The sequence below is a fragment of the Uloborus diversus genome, chromosome 1, assembly GCF_026930045.1.
Source record: "Uloborus diversus isolate 005 chromosome 1, Udiv.v.3.1, whole genome shotgun sequence".
Classification (NCBI taxonomy): Eukaryota; Metazoa; Arthropoda; class Arachnida; order Araneae; family Uloboridae; genus Uloborus; species Uloborus diversus.
The window spans coordinates 5,487,739-5,506,657 of NC_072731.1; the positions used below are offsets into that span (position 1 = coordinate 5,487,739).

Here is an 18,919-nt window from a genome sequence, read left to right on the forward strand (position 1 = left end):
TATTCATGTTGAATAAAACAGTTTTATTTTTTAAATACAGTAAAAATTCAGTTTTTTATGTAAGAAACTTTCTTGTATAGTTAAGGAATGCTTTAAAGCAGTTTGAAGGGTGTTTATAAGTGTCTATAAGAATTTGGTAAGCTTCTAAAAGAAATGTATACGTATATTTTTCTACAACGCGAAATTTCGACTTACGCGAGGAGTCTTGGAACGCATCCCTCGAGTAAGTCGGGACTCGACTGTAATCGATATATCGTCTCAGTGAGAAAAACAAACTTCATGTGAGGTGATTATTCATTTCATTGAACAAAAAGCAATGTATTTCATTACCAGAGTTCAATGTGTACACCAGTTGTTGCTCGAACCACATCTAGACGGCACTCAAGTTTAGTTCACGTCCCCAAACGGTACACATATTGAACTCTGATAATGAACGGTATTGCTTTCTGTTCAAATCAAATGATTTAACACCTCTCATGACACACATGAAATACACCGCCATCTCAGTCAATTCCAGCCGAGGACTGCAGTTTCGTTCTTATTAGCACTCATCAGCCTAGCATATGAAAATGACTGAGCTGGAGATGGAAAACCTCTCAAGGAAGCCAAGGGTGCCAAATAAATGGTAGCTAATATAGACACGAAACTGCTGTCCTCGGCTGAAAATGACTGAGCTGGCGGTGTCTTTCATGTATTTCTACTTTATCCCTGGCTAATGGGCCGGTAACTTACTGAATATACCATGCCTTGCCTTCACTCTTCGAGTTGAACCGAACCAATGTTTCGGTCATACGTCTGGTCTGCTAGTTCTATATTAGCTACCAGTTTTTTTGGCACTCTTGGCTTCCTTAAGAGGTTTTCCATCTCCAGCTCAGTCACTTTCCTATGCCGGGCTGATGAGCGCTAATAAGCACGAAACTGCAGTCCTCGGCTGGAAATGACTGAGCTGGCGGTGTATTTCATGTATTTCTGGTTTAGCCCTGGCTAATGGGCGGTAATTTACTGAATATACCTGTCATGACGTTTATTTTTCTTACCTGTAGTTACACTTTTTTCATTTCTTTTTTTCCTCTTCCACTTTTTTAACAATGTTCTAAAAATAATCTTAAACCAGCGAAGTATTATGGTGCAAACAGCACATTGATGTGACAATTTCTCGCTTTTCAATGAGTTTTTAAACTATGTCAAGGACTTTTGGGCACCCTTTATGTGTAAATGATTAAGAAACAAGATTTCAGAATAAAATCAGCTTTTCAAGGCCTCTTCCATTTTTTTAACAATGTTATTAAAATAATCTTAAACCTGCGAAGTATTATGGTGCGAAAAGCATATTAATGCGACAATTTGACGCTTTTCTATGAGATTTTAAAATATGTCAAGGACTTTTGGATACCCTGCATGTATAAATGATTAAGAAACAAGATTTCAGAAAAAAAATCATCTTTTCAAGGACGGATGCAGTTTTTATAATTGTGTGTTAGGAACATTTTTAATCACTCAGATATTCAACAGACTTCTTACCCTGTTTCTCAAACCAACTGCGAAATCGTAATTTCGAGGCCAGGATCGATTCAATTACTCCTCTTCAGTTTATGCCAAGCGATAGAGAAATAAATGATCTTTTGTTCCAGAATAGGAACTCCATAAAGTGTCCAAGTATTCACGACGTCTCCTTTCACCTTTTCAAACATTCTCCTTTCTTGTGTCACCAGCTGTTGTTCCATTATTTAGTTTTTCTCGCCAGAACAAAAGGAGTTCCTCTTTTTTTCTTGTTAAGTGCTCGAGAGGCAAAATGCCACTCACGCGGCAATTCAGCAAATGTCTCTTCATTTGAAGAACGCTATAGAACTCTAAACTTGATTAGAACAAAAAATGACCATAAAGTGTTTTGGATTTCTTGAAAGCTTTTTTTTTAACTGCGTAATGTGCAGTATAGTTTGATGTATTAATAGCTCAGTTAACACAAACTATATTATTTAGTTTACAATACTTCTTATAGTGAAATATAAAATATTACTAACCTCAAAAAATTAGTTAAAACCTCTTACAGTTAAAGCAGATTTGCAAAATAAAATTTAAAAGGCTATTATCTTTAAAACAAAAACTTTAGATTACGTGGAAAATAAGTAAAAAGATGATTTCGAGAATGGTACCTAAGTTCATTATTATTATTATTGCTGTGTTATTAAGATAGTAACTATTTATGATTATAATTTCGCTTCGGTTGCAATCGAATGAATATAATATGCATGTTGTAGTTTGTAGGTAGATGGTGTCAGAATAAAGTAATATTATTGACAGTCAAAAAACTAAACTGGTCTTCGACTAATCACAGGTTACAAAACTTCATTTGTTTTTAGAAATGTATGTTTTTTTATATTAAGCCTGGTCTCGCCATAACGCTTCACTGCTGCTTCGTTGGGACTGATAAAAACTCGGGGATGTTCATTTAAACACAATTGTGATGTGATGCTTACTGGTTAGTTTTTGTTGTGTAAATTAATAATGCATACTTAAAAGTTGGAAATTTGTCTTCTTAATTATTACATTGTTTTGATGTGTTACTATTGCTTGTATCGTTTTTACGCCACCGCGCACCAGTTATGAAAGCTTACTTTCTTCGAGCTTTGTGGCAAGAAAATGTATAAATTTTAGATTTTAAATCAAAAGTTAGTTTGTTTCTTCCAAAATTTATGTCGTCTCTCTTTTCGTTGTCCCTGGGTGCGATTTGGTTCAAAATAAATTTAATTATACATTTACCGTAATAGTTAAACCCTTATTAATAGTAGTTATTTTCTTTTGCAGTTGGGAGGCAGCCTTTAAAATTACCTGTGATGGTGTACATTCATGGAGAGTCGTACGAATGGAATGCTGGGAATCCATACGATGGTCGAGTTTTGTCCAGTTATGGAAACGTCATCGTCGTCACAATCAACTATCGTCTGGGTGTTTTAGGTAATTGTTAGTGATATGTTGAAGAACATATATATATATATATATATATATATATATATATATATATATATATATATATATATATATATATATATATATATATATATATATATATATATATATACCTTTTTTAGTAAGCTACCGCCCTATAGCCAGGGCTAAGGCAGAAATACATGAAATACATTGCCAGCTAACTACTAAATGGCACGAACTTGAGGGTCACAAATCTGAACGAAATTCTGGATTTAGGTTAATTCCCACTAGATATGAACCCATGAGAAGCGGTTTGACTGCATAGGTCCTAGTTTGGCTGCAATGGGGCTTCAAAGTTGTTATTTGAGTCCAGAAAGGCAATGGTTTTTCATTTAAAATTATTATTATTTTTTTTTTAATTCTTTTCTGGCATTTGCATTGCAGTATGAGCCAATTAAATGCATTCACAACACAGAATAAATATCTCCTCCCTTTCCTTTGTTGTACAGAAAAGAGACGCCGAATGTCTTGGAAGAGTAGATATTGTCTCAAAGTTTCCAATTTCAATAAAACTCCATTGCAGTTCTCTGGATTCCTACCAATTAGTGTGGTTCAAACGGCAAAAACTTGAGAGTCACGAATCTGGATAAACTTCTGGATTTAGGTCAATTCGTACTAGATATGAGCAGAGGTAAAATAGTTTGAGTGCATAGGCTCTAGTTCGGCACTAAGGTGGGTCTAAATTTGCTTGTTTGGCTTCGAAACTGCGATAGTGTTTTCTTTGGAATTTTAAACTTAGCACAATATTTGCTCTCCTAACATCTGTCGCATCTCTTGTTAGTACAACGTAGGGGCAGTGAAATTTATTCTATACTGTGAATGCATTCAGTTATGCGTTACTACAATGCAATATCAAGGAAAAAGTGAGAAAAGGTTTATTTCAAAGGAAAACCATTGCTTTTCTGGAGTCAAACTAGAAACTTTGGACCCCCATTACTACCGAACTAGGGCCTATGCAGTCAAACAGCTTCACCTGGGTTCATACCTACACTGTAAAAAAAATTCGGAAACGATTCTGAGTATATCGTGCAGCTGCGGTTCATGAAATTTTCAAAAACGTTTCTGAGTATTTCGGAATTATCTTTCTATAACGTCCGGAAACGTGTCTGAGTATTTCGGAATCCTCTTTTTGTAATGTCCAGAAACGTGTCTGGACAAAACGTGCAGCTGCGGTTCATGAAATTTTCAAAAACGTTTCTGAGTATTTCGGAATTATCTTTCTGTAATGTCCAGAAACGTGTCTGAGTATTTCGGAATCCTCTTTCAATGTTTCTGAGTATTTTGGAATACTCTTTCTGTAATTTTCAGAAACGTTTCTGAGTATTTCGGAATCCTCTTTCCGTAATTTCCAGAAATGTTTCTGAGTATTCTGTGCAGCTGTGGTTCATGAAAGTTTCGAAAACGTTTCTGAGTATTTCGGAATTCTCCAAACAATTTTCAAAAACGTTTCTGAGAATTTCGGAATCCTTTTTCCGTGATTTTTTCTAAAAAATAATTCTTTACTATAGTATTGCATGCCATATCAGTTTCAATTCTTTCATATCTAAGAGCAATGAAACAAGCAATTTTAGAATCATTCGTGGATTTTTTTTCTTCTGAATTTCTAATGACAAATAGCATGGTTAACAGCATAACATATGCACAGTTATAAATTTTTGAAAATTTATGAAATAATATAGTAGTTTCATTCTTAATCACAAAATTGTCGGGGGAGTTAAGGGAAGTACTTTCTCAAAAGTGGGATTGTTTGTTAAACAATATTAAACTTCAGTTTTTCTCTCAAAATGTTCAAGACAAAATTATCAACATATTGTATTTTTAATGCAGAACTTAAAAACATATCTTGTATCAAACTTGATAGCTTTTATTTTCGGATAAAATTTGACAGAACTTACCTACACTTTGCGTTCCGAAATTCGTTCACGTCAAGTCAATTTCTTTGACGAACAAAGTGTACCGAAAAGTACCAACAGAGAAATTGATGAATTTTAATATGACACCAGAGTCCCCCTGCTGGAACCATTCGGGTTTATTCTTCTGTTCTTGCCCTTTTCCAGTTTAAAACAGATACTTAATCAAAATAGATTCCTGATTTTATTTTTAGAGTGTGCTCAAAATGCATTATATATTTTATTTATTAAAACATTGAACTCTATTACATGATTATTCATTTCATATATACGAGAATCCCCCCTCCCCCCACACCATAAGAGTGATGGTGCACCCATAAAATGATATAAAGCGCCCCCCCCCCTTAAAAAAAGCAACCCCTTGAAAATGTCAATGGCACAGACAGCGTGGTGAACGCCCCTCGTCTTCTCCCCATATGTGCATTGCATATTAATAACATAGTATTTCAAAAATGATCACTTTTAAAACGATGACATGAAATAATATTACTTTTTATTTCGGCATGTAAATGCAGCTGTTCCATTTTTGCCCCTGACTCATTCCTCCTGACTGCCCTACATTAATTTAGTATATCCACGAAGGAAATGTTATTTTCGGAACAACTAATGTCAAGGAATTTTTTTTTATTGTTAACCACATTTAACAAAATGAATAAGCAGATGAATTAATTGCATAACTATGTTCTTGCTAATAGATAACATGGTCATTTTCTAATGGTATAAATATTTTTAAATGAATGAATGAATTATAATAAAAAAAGATAAATAATACTTGCACATTTTTTGTGAAGCATATTACAATACTAGAAAATATTTGCATTACCATATTTTTAATGAATTAAACAATTGATTTTTTTTTCTTTTTGAACCAAAATGTATGTACATCCAAGTATTTCGAAATAACTTTTTTGTGATTGCTTCTCAAACATAAATCTTATTTCTTTTGCGTAATTAATCAGTTTCAGTTGGTTACAACAAACAGTACACCGCGCACATAGGTATGTAGGATAACTTTAAATTAATTCGATAAACCCAAAAACAGTTACAATTGGAGCCTCATCAAATGCAAATCAACAAAAATATAAATGTATATAACAACATGTTTTAAAATATTCATTAATACTTACAAGTGAACATGAGCGGGAAAAAATCTAAGTACCTCCATTACAACTGAATAAGTAATCCAAAGGGTTTCGTTTCATTAAGTATAAACACGGGTGTTGAAACTATTCACGCTTGAACACACAATATACATCTAATTATGGTCGCATTGGAAATTGTAAAGAAGCAAATGGTTATTAACTGACTTAATAGCTGCGTACGTCGTCTAAAAAATCAAGGGCAGTCCAAAATGCAAAGGCGTAAAATTAGTTTCGACACATTTTACTACTCTCTAGACATGAAATAACAAGCAATCCAATGCTAAACAGTTGCAGACTGCAGCAACCATAGATAAGAAAAAAAATAAGTTCTCGTTATTTCCGACTCATTGGAGCCCGTGTTGGAAGGATGAAATAGGCTTCGAAGCGTTGCGTCATCACTTCCGCCTCTAGATTTCTTGAAATAACAAAAAGCTTTCTGAATATTGAGGAGTTCGCTATTAAATGAAGGATTCCTACTATTTCGGAAACGTTTCCGATATATCCAGAAACGTTTCCGAATTTTGTTACAGTGTAATGGGAATTAACCTAAATCCAAAATTTCGTCCACATCTGTGACCCTCAAGTTCGTACCGTTTGGAAGACATTCCATCCGATGACTGCAGTTTCGTGCTTATTAGCACTCATCAGCAAGGAATACGAAGTGCCTGAGCTGGAGGTGGAAAACCTCATAAGGAACACATCTTCGGTCTCTCGTCTGGTCAGTGCTAATTCAATAGTAACTACCAGTTTGTTTGGCACTCTTGGCTTCCTTAAGAGGTTTTCCACCTCCAGCTCAGTCACTTCCTATGCCGGGCTGATAAGTGCTAATAAGCACGAAACTGAAGTCCTCAAATGGAATGACTGAGCTGGCGGTGTATTTCATATCTATAGCTTGCTCCCAGAAAATAATCATTGGCTTGAATGAGTTTTTATTAAGAAATTGAGAAATGGAATAAAAAAAAGTTACGCATAAAAAGATTTATACACTCGATAAGTTTCTGATTTGACCACTTTTACTCTGCTGTTACTGAAGGTTAGAATTATTTTTACGCTGATTAAAATATGGATTTCTTCTTATTCATAAAAAACAAAAAATGGATGCCATTTGCTTTGTGTTTAGTGGCTTTTGTGTAAACAATTGTATTGTCATTTGGAATGTATTTTATGCGTTTCATGGATATAAGTATATTGTCATTTGATTTATGCTTGATAACTGTTGTGTACTTTCATTTGATCTGTGTTTTATGAGCTGTAGGAAGCAAAACAGGACTGCTATTCATTTGCATTTTTATATTATTGTGAAAAAAGCGGATTGTCAATCGGTTTTCGTTTCATGGTTCGTTTGAAAAGAAACATAATTGTGTGTGAGTGCATTTCTTTTTTTCTTAATTTTATAGTTTAAAAGTATGAAAAGGTTATCCACTGCCAAAATAGTTCGCTCATCTGTATGCTAGACATATTCTCGCATTGTTGAGAAAAGGAAGAAAAATTATTTTAGTTGCTTTCATGAGTTCTACGCAATGCATTACAACAAGTATGTAAGACAACAATGCATCACCTGGATTCTTAAAGTAAAAACTATAATTGAGGGAAAGGGGGGAGGGTGGGTTAATTTAAGAGATCTTGTGGTTTACCATTCTGGAAACGAAGAACGTTACCTCTCGTTTACGAGTTTATTTCTTACCATTTGGACAAATGCCGTGAAATAAAAGGCGCAAACGTTCTATACATTGAAAAAATTGGCAAGTAAAGGTATATTTTGAACACGTTGCCAATTTTTGAAGAACTAGTACAGCTAAGTAAGAGCTGCTGTGCACTCCAAAAAGTTACTTTTGTTGATTTCGCGTTCTTATGGAATATCTGTCGTTGAATATTCTCTGAATTACACTTTTTTTTTACAAAACAAATCAAAATAAAATAAATTAATTAACAACGATTAAACATTCGGATCTGTCAGTTTTAGTTCTTTTAAATATGAAAATGATTTTCAAATATATTTCAATATATCTTTATTTGAACGAGATGTATTTGAATAAACGAGATAAATCGAACTGATTCAATTTCACTCAACTTATTTCCCTCTTTTCTGATAGGTTTCCTTCCAGCGATGGACCGTTTAGCGAGAGGAAATTACGGCTTAATGGATCAAGTAGCAGCTTTGCATTGGATTCAGGAAAATATTCTTGAATTTGGAGGAGATTCAGACAATGTAACTATTTTTGGACAAGGTCACGGAGCGGCGTGCGTCAACTTTCTCATGCTGTCACCAATGGCTAAAGGTAAACTTGTCAATTTGTGGAAAAAGATGGTTTTCCTATATTATGGTAATTTTATTAAATTTCATAGTAAAAAATTTAATATAGATATAAAAAATTGCGAAATCAAAATTAAGATTTAGAGTCTGGGGAGAAGCTATAATATCGAGCGTTTAAAAATTTGTTCCTTAACTTTAAATTTTTATTCAAATGTTAAACGTTAAATGTTGAAATGTTAAACATTACTTAAAATATCTACAAAATGTTAAGCATTAGTTACTCGATCATGATATTTTAAACATTAATTACACTGATGCAAAGTTTTAAAAATTAATTCAATGGCCCGTTAAAAGACAGGCAAGTAGACCTTTTTTACAGCAAGTTGACGTTTGCTTGTCCGTTTTATTAAGTTGCTCTGTAACTATTTTTTTACTCTGAGTATAGGCTTGCTACGTTAGCCACAAAATGACTGTTAATTATGGGTATTTCTGTAATCAATATTTTTGTACAGTGCTGACCAAATTATTAGACTAAAGAGTTCTTTTTTTTTGGTACATTATTTGTACTAAAATACTATTTTTTTACTGTTAAAGTGCAGTACATACTGTACTCTGATTATTACGTTATTTTAGCATAATTTAATGTTTTCAGGTGGCAGCACTGTCTGCTTTGTTTATGTTCTTTGTTTATCTACGTACCAGGAACATAACCTCAATCAGCTTAAAGTTCACTAGTTCTTTTTATTAGTGTGTTCTGTTATATTTAAAGTTAGTTTTAGGTAATTAGTGAGTATGTGTATGTGAGTATATATAATAGTGAATATAAACAATTTTTTACCTCCATTTTTAAAAAAGTTAAGAAATGGTGTAAACCTTGTGAAAAGTATGCCAAAAAGACTTAAAATGCTTATGAAGAACAAGGGAATGAATACTAAATATTAGATATTTATTTCACTGTTTGTCAATGTGTCTATAGTTATGTAATCCATAAAGAATTTGCTTTTAAATCAGTCTTAGTCTAATAATTTGGTCATCCCTGTACTTTTAAATACGCTTTATCATTCTACTTCTTATTCTACTTTCTCTATTTTAGCGCAATGTTTTTGAGGTTCTAAACAAATACAATTACATGATGGTTAAATAACGTTATTCATAATTGTTAATTTTTATAACAGGTTTGTTCCATCTTAGTCTAATAGTTTGGCCATCACTGTACTTTTAAATACGCTTTATCATCCTACTTCCAGTTCTACTTTCTCTATTTCAGCGCAATGTTTTTGAGGTTCCAAACAAATACAATTACATGATGGTTAAATAACATTATTCGTAATTGTTAATTTTTATAACAGGTTTGTTCCATCGAGCCATCATGCAAAGTGGTTCAGCCTTATCCCCCTGGGCCATAGCACGAGATGCAGTGTCACACACCCAAAGGCTCGCTGAAGCTCTCAACTGTTCGACGCAGGACAGCATGGCCCTCATTGAGTGCCTAAGAAGAAAACGATTGGAAGACATCATGTCCATAAACCTCCCCGTTCCAGACCACCTGACCGGATTCGGACCGACAGTGGATGGTATCGTTCTGTCACATGATCCTCTGTATTTGATGGAGACGAAGCCGGACCTGTTTCTTCGATACAACTTGCTCTTGGGGACGACAAAAGTGGAATCGTATTTTAGATTCTCTGCAAATGAAGAGATGTTCGGTATTCGGACTCATCGAAGGGACAAGATATTAAGAACCCTCGTTCGAAATCTTTTCAACCATCATTTACAACAGGTAAATATATTTATGAGCTGATATTTTGTGCTTCTTCTTCTTTTTTTCCACCTTCAAACCATATTACTGTCAGATCGAGAAATGCAAAGAACTCTCCATAAAAACCTTGTATGTTTTGACAAAACCTACCCCCTTAGAAAATTCCATTTTTTTACATATCTTCTCATCTCTATTCTGGCTGCGGTTATAGTCAGAACTAAAAACAACAATTTTAAAAAAAGGAAGCATTAAAGTTGCAAACTTTTGCTTCGTTTAAATAATGCTTATGATTTTTTAACACAAATATATTTGATAATTTTTTATTTTTACTTTTTGGCATATACTGAACCAAAAGAATATGTTTCGTATTCAGAAATATGTTTCAATAGGGAGAAAATAATTGTTTGAAATACTATACAGCCTATTCCAACTTAATGCTAAAAGCAAATGTTAGAAAATCGAAAATGGCAAACACAAATGTAGGTTCCTTTTTTTTTATGAACTTCTTTCTAATTCAAAAATCTTTGAAAAGAATCACACTCCACTGAAGGTGTTGGTGTCACTTAATGTCGCACGTCTAGTAAAAATGAAAGGAAATAAACGTCATAAGTACATTTATTCTAAATTACCTGGGCCGTAAAACAATACTTAATGCAGTACTTTAGCGTCTTCAAATGATATTTTATAGATTTAACCTTCGATAAGTATACAGGGTGTTCCGTTTTAACCTGCAAGATCCCTATTTTCGCAACCGTTAGTCCTAGATGCATACTTTCAATTGCAAAAATGTTCAAAATCAGATGCAGAGTTAAGATATTGAAAGTTTGAAGTACAAATAAAAATGAGTCAAAAAATACAAAATTTAACTTTTTACACCGGCACTAGGTCCCCTAACTTACGTGTAGGAAATAATCTCCATTGAAAGATATTACTAACACAAAAAAAAAATGACATTTGTGCGACCAAAAGAAAAGGAGATATTCGAGTTTAAAGTTTTAAGGGACGATATAGAAAATGAAATTGGAACTTTTCGCCCTTTCAGAAGAATGACAGGTTGTCGAAGTAAAAACACAAAATAGTTATATTTTTCATTGCTATTCAAAAATAAATGCAAATGTTATGCCATGATACGCAAAAGTACACTACAAAACCTCTATCAATTTGAAAAACCATACTCGATGCTCACCTATAATTTAAACCCTTGTTAACTGCGATATTTTTAACCAAAAGGTGTTATTGACGGCGTGTGTAAAGTGGTGTAAGTCACAAAACGCTGCGTTTCATATCTCAGTAAATATTGGAAGTTCTAGTATCAAACTTTTTGTGTTGGAATTGTTTTTTAATGGAGATTACTTCCCCGAATATAAGTTAGAGGACCCAGGGCCCCAATAAAAAGTTAAATTTTGTATTTTTTGACTCATTTTTATTTTCGCTTTCAACTTTTAATAACTTAACCCTGCATCTGATTTTGAACAATTTTGCAATTGGAAGTATACATCTAGAACTAACGGTTGCGAAAACAGAGGTTTTGCAGGTTAAAACAGAACACCCTGTGTAATCTATTTCTTTATAATTTTCATTCCTAATCACAGCTGTGTTAACTATTATCAAATTAAGGGACTGTGCGTTTTATTAGATAATTATGGAAAGATTAATTACTTATTTTAACTCAACTTCTTTCTTATACAAGCAAGTGATAATTTCCCTTTATTTTACATAGTTACATAGTCAAATACAGGGTGCGGAGAATGTTCCCACAATTTTATTAGAAATTTCAAGAGGCTGTAACTAACACATAACTCAACAAATCAGCAAGTTAAAGCAATAAAAACTCTTTATTAAAGCAATAATAATAACATTAAACAAAAAAATTATAATAATTGTTCAAAATTGGCTCATTGGGCTTCAATACATTTACGGAGCCGCAGTCTGAAATTGCCGACGATGCTCGCCCACGCATCCACTGTTATCTCATTCCAGGCATTTTGCAGTGGTTGGACGACCACTCCGTGGACGGTCGTCAGTCCCTCCAGTCTCCTTGTAGCGTTTCACCGCGTCATAGACTGTTTTACTCTTGAATCCAATCGTTCGAATAATATCGTCTGTTTTCATTCCCTTCTTTCATTCCCTTCTTGTGTAATTCAATGACAGTAACACTCTCATTTTCGCAATTCATAACTCACTAACTCAATAACCTAACAAAGAACAAATGATCAAACCTCAAATACCTTTAATGCCGATAAATAATATGTGCCAAATAAGTCGCCAACATACGATTTTACCGCCAAAAAACGTTTTCAACAAAATTGTGGGAACTTTTTCCGCACCCTGTAGCTTACTTAAAATTAATGGAGTAAAAAAAAGTTTTTTTTTCTTTTCTTTTATGTAGAGTCAAACGTTAAAGAGTACGTCATTAAAAATAATATCTATGTTTCTATTTCGGGTGTGGGTCAGTTTTTTTTCTCAATTTTTAGATAATTTTCTAATGACGATAAAAGCTTTAAATTAAAATAATTGATTGGTTGGCATTAAAATATGGTTTACAGCCAATTAGTAGCGAGTTTAGGGATAAATTACCCATTAAATTTCTAATAAACGCAAACATTTTCTGCGAACACGAAAAAACTTTCATGCGGATCTGTCATTATCATGAGAAACATTTTAATAGCAGACTCACCGTGAAAATGCGGTGCTTGCTTCACTTTCGTTAGATTATAATTATATCTTAATTAAATACTTATTGGAAAAACAAATATAAATGATAATTAACATAATAAAATTAGCAAGAAAAACAAACTTGTAATTCATATTGATCTGCGGAAATCACCTTTAAAATAAATATACTTTGGTTAGCTGATATTATATACGTACATAGTTCAGAAATTTTAGTGGAACAATGTCACAAATATTATTTTTGCTGATGAGAAAAACATAAATCTTAGCAATGTTTTTTTACAAAAATGTTTTTCTCGGCAAAGAAATTGATCGCTCATGTCTGTATTTTCAGTATTTAGAAGATAAAGGCAACTAAATTACAAAATCAAACTTAACAGAGATTAAAGATTTATTTTGCAAAATATTGTTTGTCCTTACTAATCCTATAAAATAAAAAGTTGTTTAACAAAATCTTGGGGCATTATACCTCTGAATAGCGAATAAAAAGTTGAGTGGAATAACAGTTAAACCACAGTTAAAAAACTGACATATAGCCTTTTACCTCTTTGGTAAAATTATTTAAAACATAATGTAACTAATGTACATACAATATTGTTTAACATTCCTAGAATTTAGATTTTTTATAGACTGTTTTTGAATTTAAACGGCTTGAAATTTCGGGAAAAAGGAATGAAGACAAATAAGTTTGAGCTAGAAAATGAACTTTAGAAACCAAAAGCACTTTATTTTTTTTCGTAAGTAAAGTTATGAAGCTGAAAAAGAAAGATATATTTTTTAGCTACAAGAAATGTTTCTATAACCAAAAAACCTGAGAATATTTTCTTAAAGAAGAAAATACATAAAAATATATTTTTCGATTGGTGGAGGAATGCTACTTAAATTTTGAAGTTTTTGAAAATTTTCTACTTAAGAAAATAAAACAAATAATTATAGATTGCGTAAACAATTTACAGATAGAAAACAAAAAATAAATAAGCTGGTATAAGTGTCTCAATCCTCGTTTTTGCAATAAATAAATAATTGTTAATTGTTGTATGCTCATAAACCTTATTTAACCCCTTCAGACTTGGTGTCTGGTATACCGGAAAACCACTTTAAGCAGCTGCTAATCATTTAATAATTGATTTAATTAGTTGATTTTTTTTTGTAGTTGACTCTTTACATTCTGCTTATTATAATCTGCGAAATGATTTTTCGTTTTGGGATTGACAACACTGACATATAAGGATTGAGAGATGGCTCATTTTTCCAACCATGGATTTTCATCTGAAAAGCGAGGGTTTTTTCCTGATTTTTTTGAAAATCTATAAACTTCAGTTAATCGTTTCAAACGCTTATATTATGTTTTATAATTGTTTGTAGAACATTTTATAATGAAGTTTGTTTGGTATTTTATCGTCTTTGTATATGAAATATTGATTTCAAAAATATAAATCCGGAATATTGGACATGCCATTACTCTTTTAATTTTTCTCCTACAAACTCAAAATTTAGTCTATAAGATACCCTTTACCATAGTACACTGTGTACCAACTATCAACATTTTTGGTCCAATATTTCATAATTTCGACTGAAGGGGTTAAAAAAATATTTTAACATAGATTCAAAAAAAAAAAAAAAAAAATAGCAAAGGATTGGCCGAACAGAACAGAACTCTATAAGAAACGCGACCTACCCTTTTATCATGATAAATTTCATTTCCTAGCAACAAAGTTACAGCTTTCAGAGAAGCATATTTTGGGCTGGAGTATGTTTCTGAACTTGAAATTTTCGAGGTATCCTTTTTCTTTACTGACTTGCATTTATATTTACAAAAGTCAGCCTGTCGACGAAAGACAAAATCTTAAAATAGCTAACAAAGAAATATTTCGTTTAGGATTTTTCCTCAGAAGTGAGTACGAGAGTGTTTTTCGCAAACACACATGCCTGCATAATTATATTTTTCAAGAAAAATACTACGTATCTTTGAATACTTTCTCTTTTTAGAGGAACATCAAAACAAGAAAGGGAATTCTTGAGTATGCTTTTCGGGAATTCTTATGTATGCTTTTAGGAATTTTCGAAAAAAAATGCATAAAAGACCGGAAATGTGAAGTGTGTAATTATGCACAAGATTTTAAAATGTATTTGAAGTTTTAGAATATGTGCTTCATCTATTTGACTCATTATAGTTTTTGACTTCATTACAATCTTGAATGTGAGAAAAGTTGTTGAAGCTCAAATTCACGTGTAAACAAACGGACAAAAAAAAAAAAAAATAATAAGACGGGGAGTCGGAAAATAAGATTTTTCTGTTGACTGTGATAAAAGTTGTGCATGAAAGTCAAAGAACAGATTGCAGCAATAAATGTAAGACATTACTTTCCACATTAGTACCAAGGACATTCAGACATTTGTTTTTCCGCTTGATAAGCTTAAAAAAACCTGATAGAAAAACTCAGAGGTTTTGCATACGGAAGAATTTACCTCGAAATTATCTTTAAAGCCGGAAGCAGATCGAAGGTACTTGATGCGAGATCAGGGCTGTAGGGCAAACGGTGTAGGTGCTAACAACCAATGTTTGCACTACGGTTTATCATTTGCGGAGTGTGGTCTCGCATTGTCATCCAACATCAAAACGTCGGATTTGAGAAAGCCAGGCTACTTTCTCCGGTACGCCTCATTCAGTTTTGAACCGTCTCTGAATTTTCGGAGCTACAGCACCGCGTAGCATCCATCATCCCCATCGTTTTCCTGGAAGTCTTTTCGAAGTTTATCAAGCAGAAGGACCAATTTATCAACGTGTTTGGTACTGATGTTGACAAATTATGTTGCATTGCATCTTTCATGTCTCCTTATATTGTTTGACTTTCGCAGCCCTCTGTCCAGTCTCCAAGGAAACTTATTTTTTCGACTCACCCTCGTAAAATAAAAGTATTTAACAACACATTAAGAGGTAAAAAAAAAAACATATGTTAATCATAAAATAAACGTTCTTAATTATCGAAGTGCAACTATTCGAATTGCTTTCGAATTTGCATATTCTTTAAAACTGAGACTGATACTATACTTGCATGCAACTTAAGTTGACATGACGTCACGACGCGAGGAAGAAAAAACGAGTTAACAGATAAAACATCACAATTACTAGCGAATAAGAGGAGGTCGCCACCTGTCTATCAGCTGTTCGTGGCTGACGCGTTTGATTCAAATATATAAAATGCTCCGCGCTGCTTCGCTGGTAAAAATTGAAAATATTAAATGATTGACAGAAATTATGACAAAAAAATGTTACGTATGCGTGGATTTTAACTAACTAATTCGATTTCTAAAGCGAAAAGAATAATTTCACCCGAGTATCGGACAAGGCGCTGGGAACTATTTATTTTGCTTGGCCGCAGCTTATTTGTCCATTGTCAAGTGGGCTTACAGTCGAGTATAGTTGATCTGTTTTGCTTTGAGAATCCATAACTGATCAATAAACAATTCAAGTGGTATGTATCTGTCGTGGTAGATGTACGGAATTTTTGAGAGAATAAATATAAAATGATATACTTTAGATTGATTATATTAGAGCATGTCTTTGTAGAAAAAAAAATGTTGGATGTTCGTGACAGTTGACTAACTTGTTTCCAAAAGGCGTTCAGTCAAAATTTAAAAAAAAAAAAAAATGACATTCTAAACAAAGCTTAATTGTGTTGAAAACAATGGGTCAAACCCATGTATTATTATTATTATTTTTTTACAGAAAAAATTCACAGTAAGTTTCAGTCGAAAGGGATTTAGTCGAGTTTAAACATGTGCAACGCGTCTTGAGATCACTTGGTTTGCCTTAATTGCAATGGATATCGAAAAAAAAAATCTTCCGTGTCTCCTTTCTAAAATAAAACCTTAAAAACAATATGAAACGAGAAAAAAAAACAGATGAGTTAAAAATCACTTAAAGTATTGGGAATTAACAAATTTCTTGGATACTTTTTTTTAGATGCAATTTTGCAACGATACATCTAACGCTAACATACGTGAAAATAATGGAAAAAAAATAATGATGAAGAAATAAAATTTGTAAATAAAAATTTGGTATAACTACTTTCGAAGATTGTAGATTTGAAAAGTATGGTTGTTTTTTCACACACACACACACAAATAAAAAAAAAGAAAGATTACTTTTAAATGAAAATAAGTCATGTCGATTCATTATTTGTTTGCTCCAAAATGGCACAAGTAATATACAGATGTCCCTCGATTCTCTATTACACATTACAAAATTTGCGATTATTATACAAGGAAATGATATTACTCGGTATAAAACTCAAATTTAATTTTACACGGTTTTAATATAAAACAGTTTTAAGAAATTGAATTTCATTTTTGTTCAATTCATTTTTGAAAATAACATAGAACATAGCATTAAACTAAGTTTGGCAAACGATAAACAAAAAAAAAAAAGTTGCAATAGACTACTTCTATTTATTTATCATTTATCTACATTTTTTCGCCGTTTTTGCTCAAGCGAACTTGACTGTTGTATAAAATCTGACTACCTTTTTCAAAGTGGATGTGTTGTTCTTTGTAAATGAAGTTGACAGATACATATATATATTTTCTAACGAAAAGTAAATGGGGTGTTTTGTATGTTTTATTAAATACAGTTTCAGCCATCATAAAGTTGTTCAACTTAAGACCTGACCTCGATACAACACGGTACACACATTGCCTTGATTTATATTATTTTAAAATTTTGTATGACATGGTTTCGATATAACGTGAAACACATTTCATATTACAACACGACACATATTGAACTAGTTTATATTATTTATGCGATCAATTTAATAAATAAATGAAATATTCTTTTTTTAAATAAATTCTCGTATAAAATGGTCTCGATGTAGCACGGTACAAGTTCACCGTGTAATACGAGGGATACGTGTGGTTTTGTTCTGAAAGGGGTTAAGTTTTGTTTCTTTCTATTTAATTTCTTAATAACTATACTGTTAGGATTGTTGGAATTATAATATTTATTGTTATTATCATCAATTGTTTAGAGAGGGAGGATGTATTTCCTAAAGTCAATAAAAAATCTTACATGGCCAAATTGCGCATTTTAAAAATGGAAAATATTGAGTAACGTCATTTGGAAACACGATCTTGAACTTATTGTAAGTGTAAATACTGTTCTATACCCCCTACTCCCACTTTTACATAGAGTTACTGAAATACATTTCAAACTTAATATTCATTTGATATTTGCTTTAAAAATGTGGGTACCTTTTAAACGGAAACGAGAAAGCTAAGTGGAAAATTATATGCGGGTCATTTATTTCGGAAAGTTTTTCCACATACATTTTTTCTTATTACTCAATTTTCTCTTTTGTTTTTCACTTTAAATGGTACCGTGCTCCAGGAGGTTAAAGACATCTTAAACAGCTAATTAGTATATTAGCCTATTTCTGAAATTACTTAAAATAGTATATCAGGTAAGTTTCATGATCGACGCACTCCACTTAAATTATCACCGCTGTTATAAAATTTACAGTGATACAACTGCTTTAAATCTGTAGTCCATTCCTTTTTTATTCACCTCAGTTATTTGATAAGCATACTATTTATTGTTTTACTGAAAAACGCTCCAAATTGTTTGTTGCGAATTGAAGCAAAGAAAACATTTTATACAGATACATTTTCTCAATATTGGCAGTTTTAATGTGATTAAACAGTTAATTTTCCAAAAAAAAAAGCCAAATTAAAACCAGATTAAAAAAAAAAAACGCCAAATTTTTCACCAAGTTGGCGACAAAGCTTGGTGACCAAAAGCTTGGCGATACATTGCCAATAGTTTGCCAAATTATAACAGCACTTGAGTTTGCATTGAAATTAGCAATGATTTTACCCCAAAAAGGTGTAAAGACCCCCTTTGGAAATCTGAATGCAACCAAAAGGAAGGTGCACAACTAGATCCCACTAGGAATCTACGTACCAAATTTCAACTTTCTCGGGCATACCGTTTTTGAATTATGCGAGATACATACGTACATACACACATACACACATATGCACATACATACGTACATACGGACGTCACGAGAAATCTCGTTGTCATTAACTCGGGGATCGTCAAAATGGATACTTCGAGTGTCTATACGTTCTTAGGCATATATCCACGTGTGGTCAAGTCGAAAAAAAACTCAATACTCATTTGGGGGCTAGC

At 32.6% G+C, this 18,919-nt stretch overlaps 1 protein-coding gene across 1 annotated transcript in view; it reads left to right on the plus strand.

The window, feature by feature from the left end:
• The window catches only part of LOC129234401 (neuroligin-4, X-linked-like), a 123,711-nt gene that overhangs the window by 75,315 nt on the left and 29,477 nt on the right, over window positions 1-18,919 (plus strand). Inside the window, exons 2-4 of the mRNA XM_054868396.1 lie at window positions 2,806-2,955; window positions 8,134-8,319; window positions 9,644-10,074. Coding sequence (XP_054724371.1) covers window positions 2,806-2,955; window positions 8,134-8,319; window positions 9,644-10,074 — 767 coding nt within the window. The remainder of the gene's footprint in view (window positions 1-2,805; window positions 2,956-8,133; window positions 8,320-9,643; window positions 10,075-18,919) is intronic.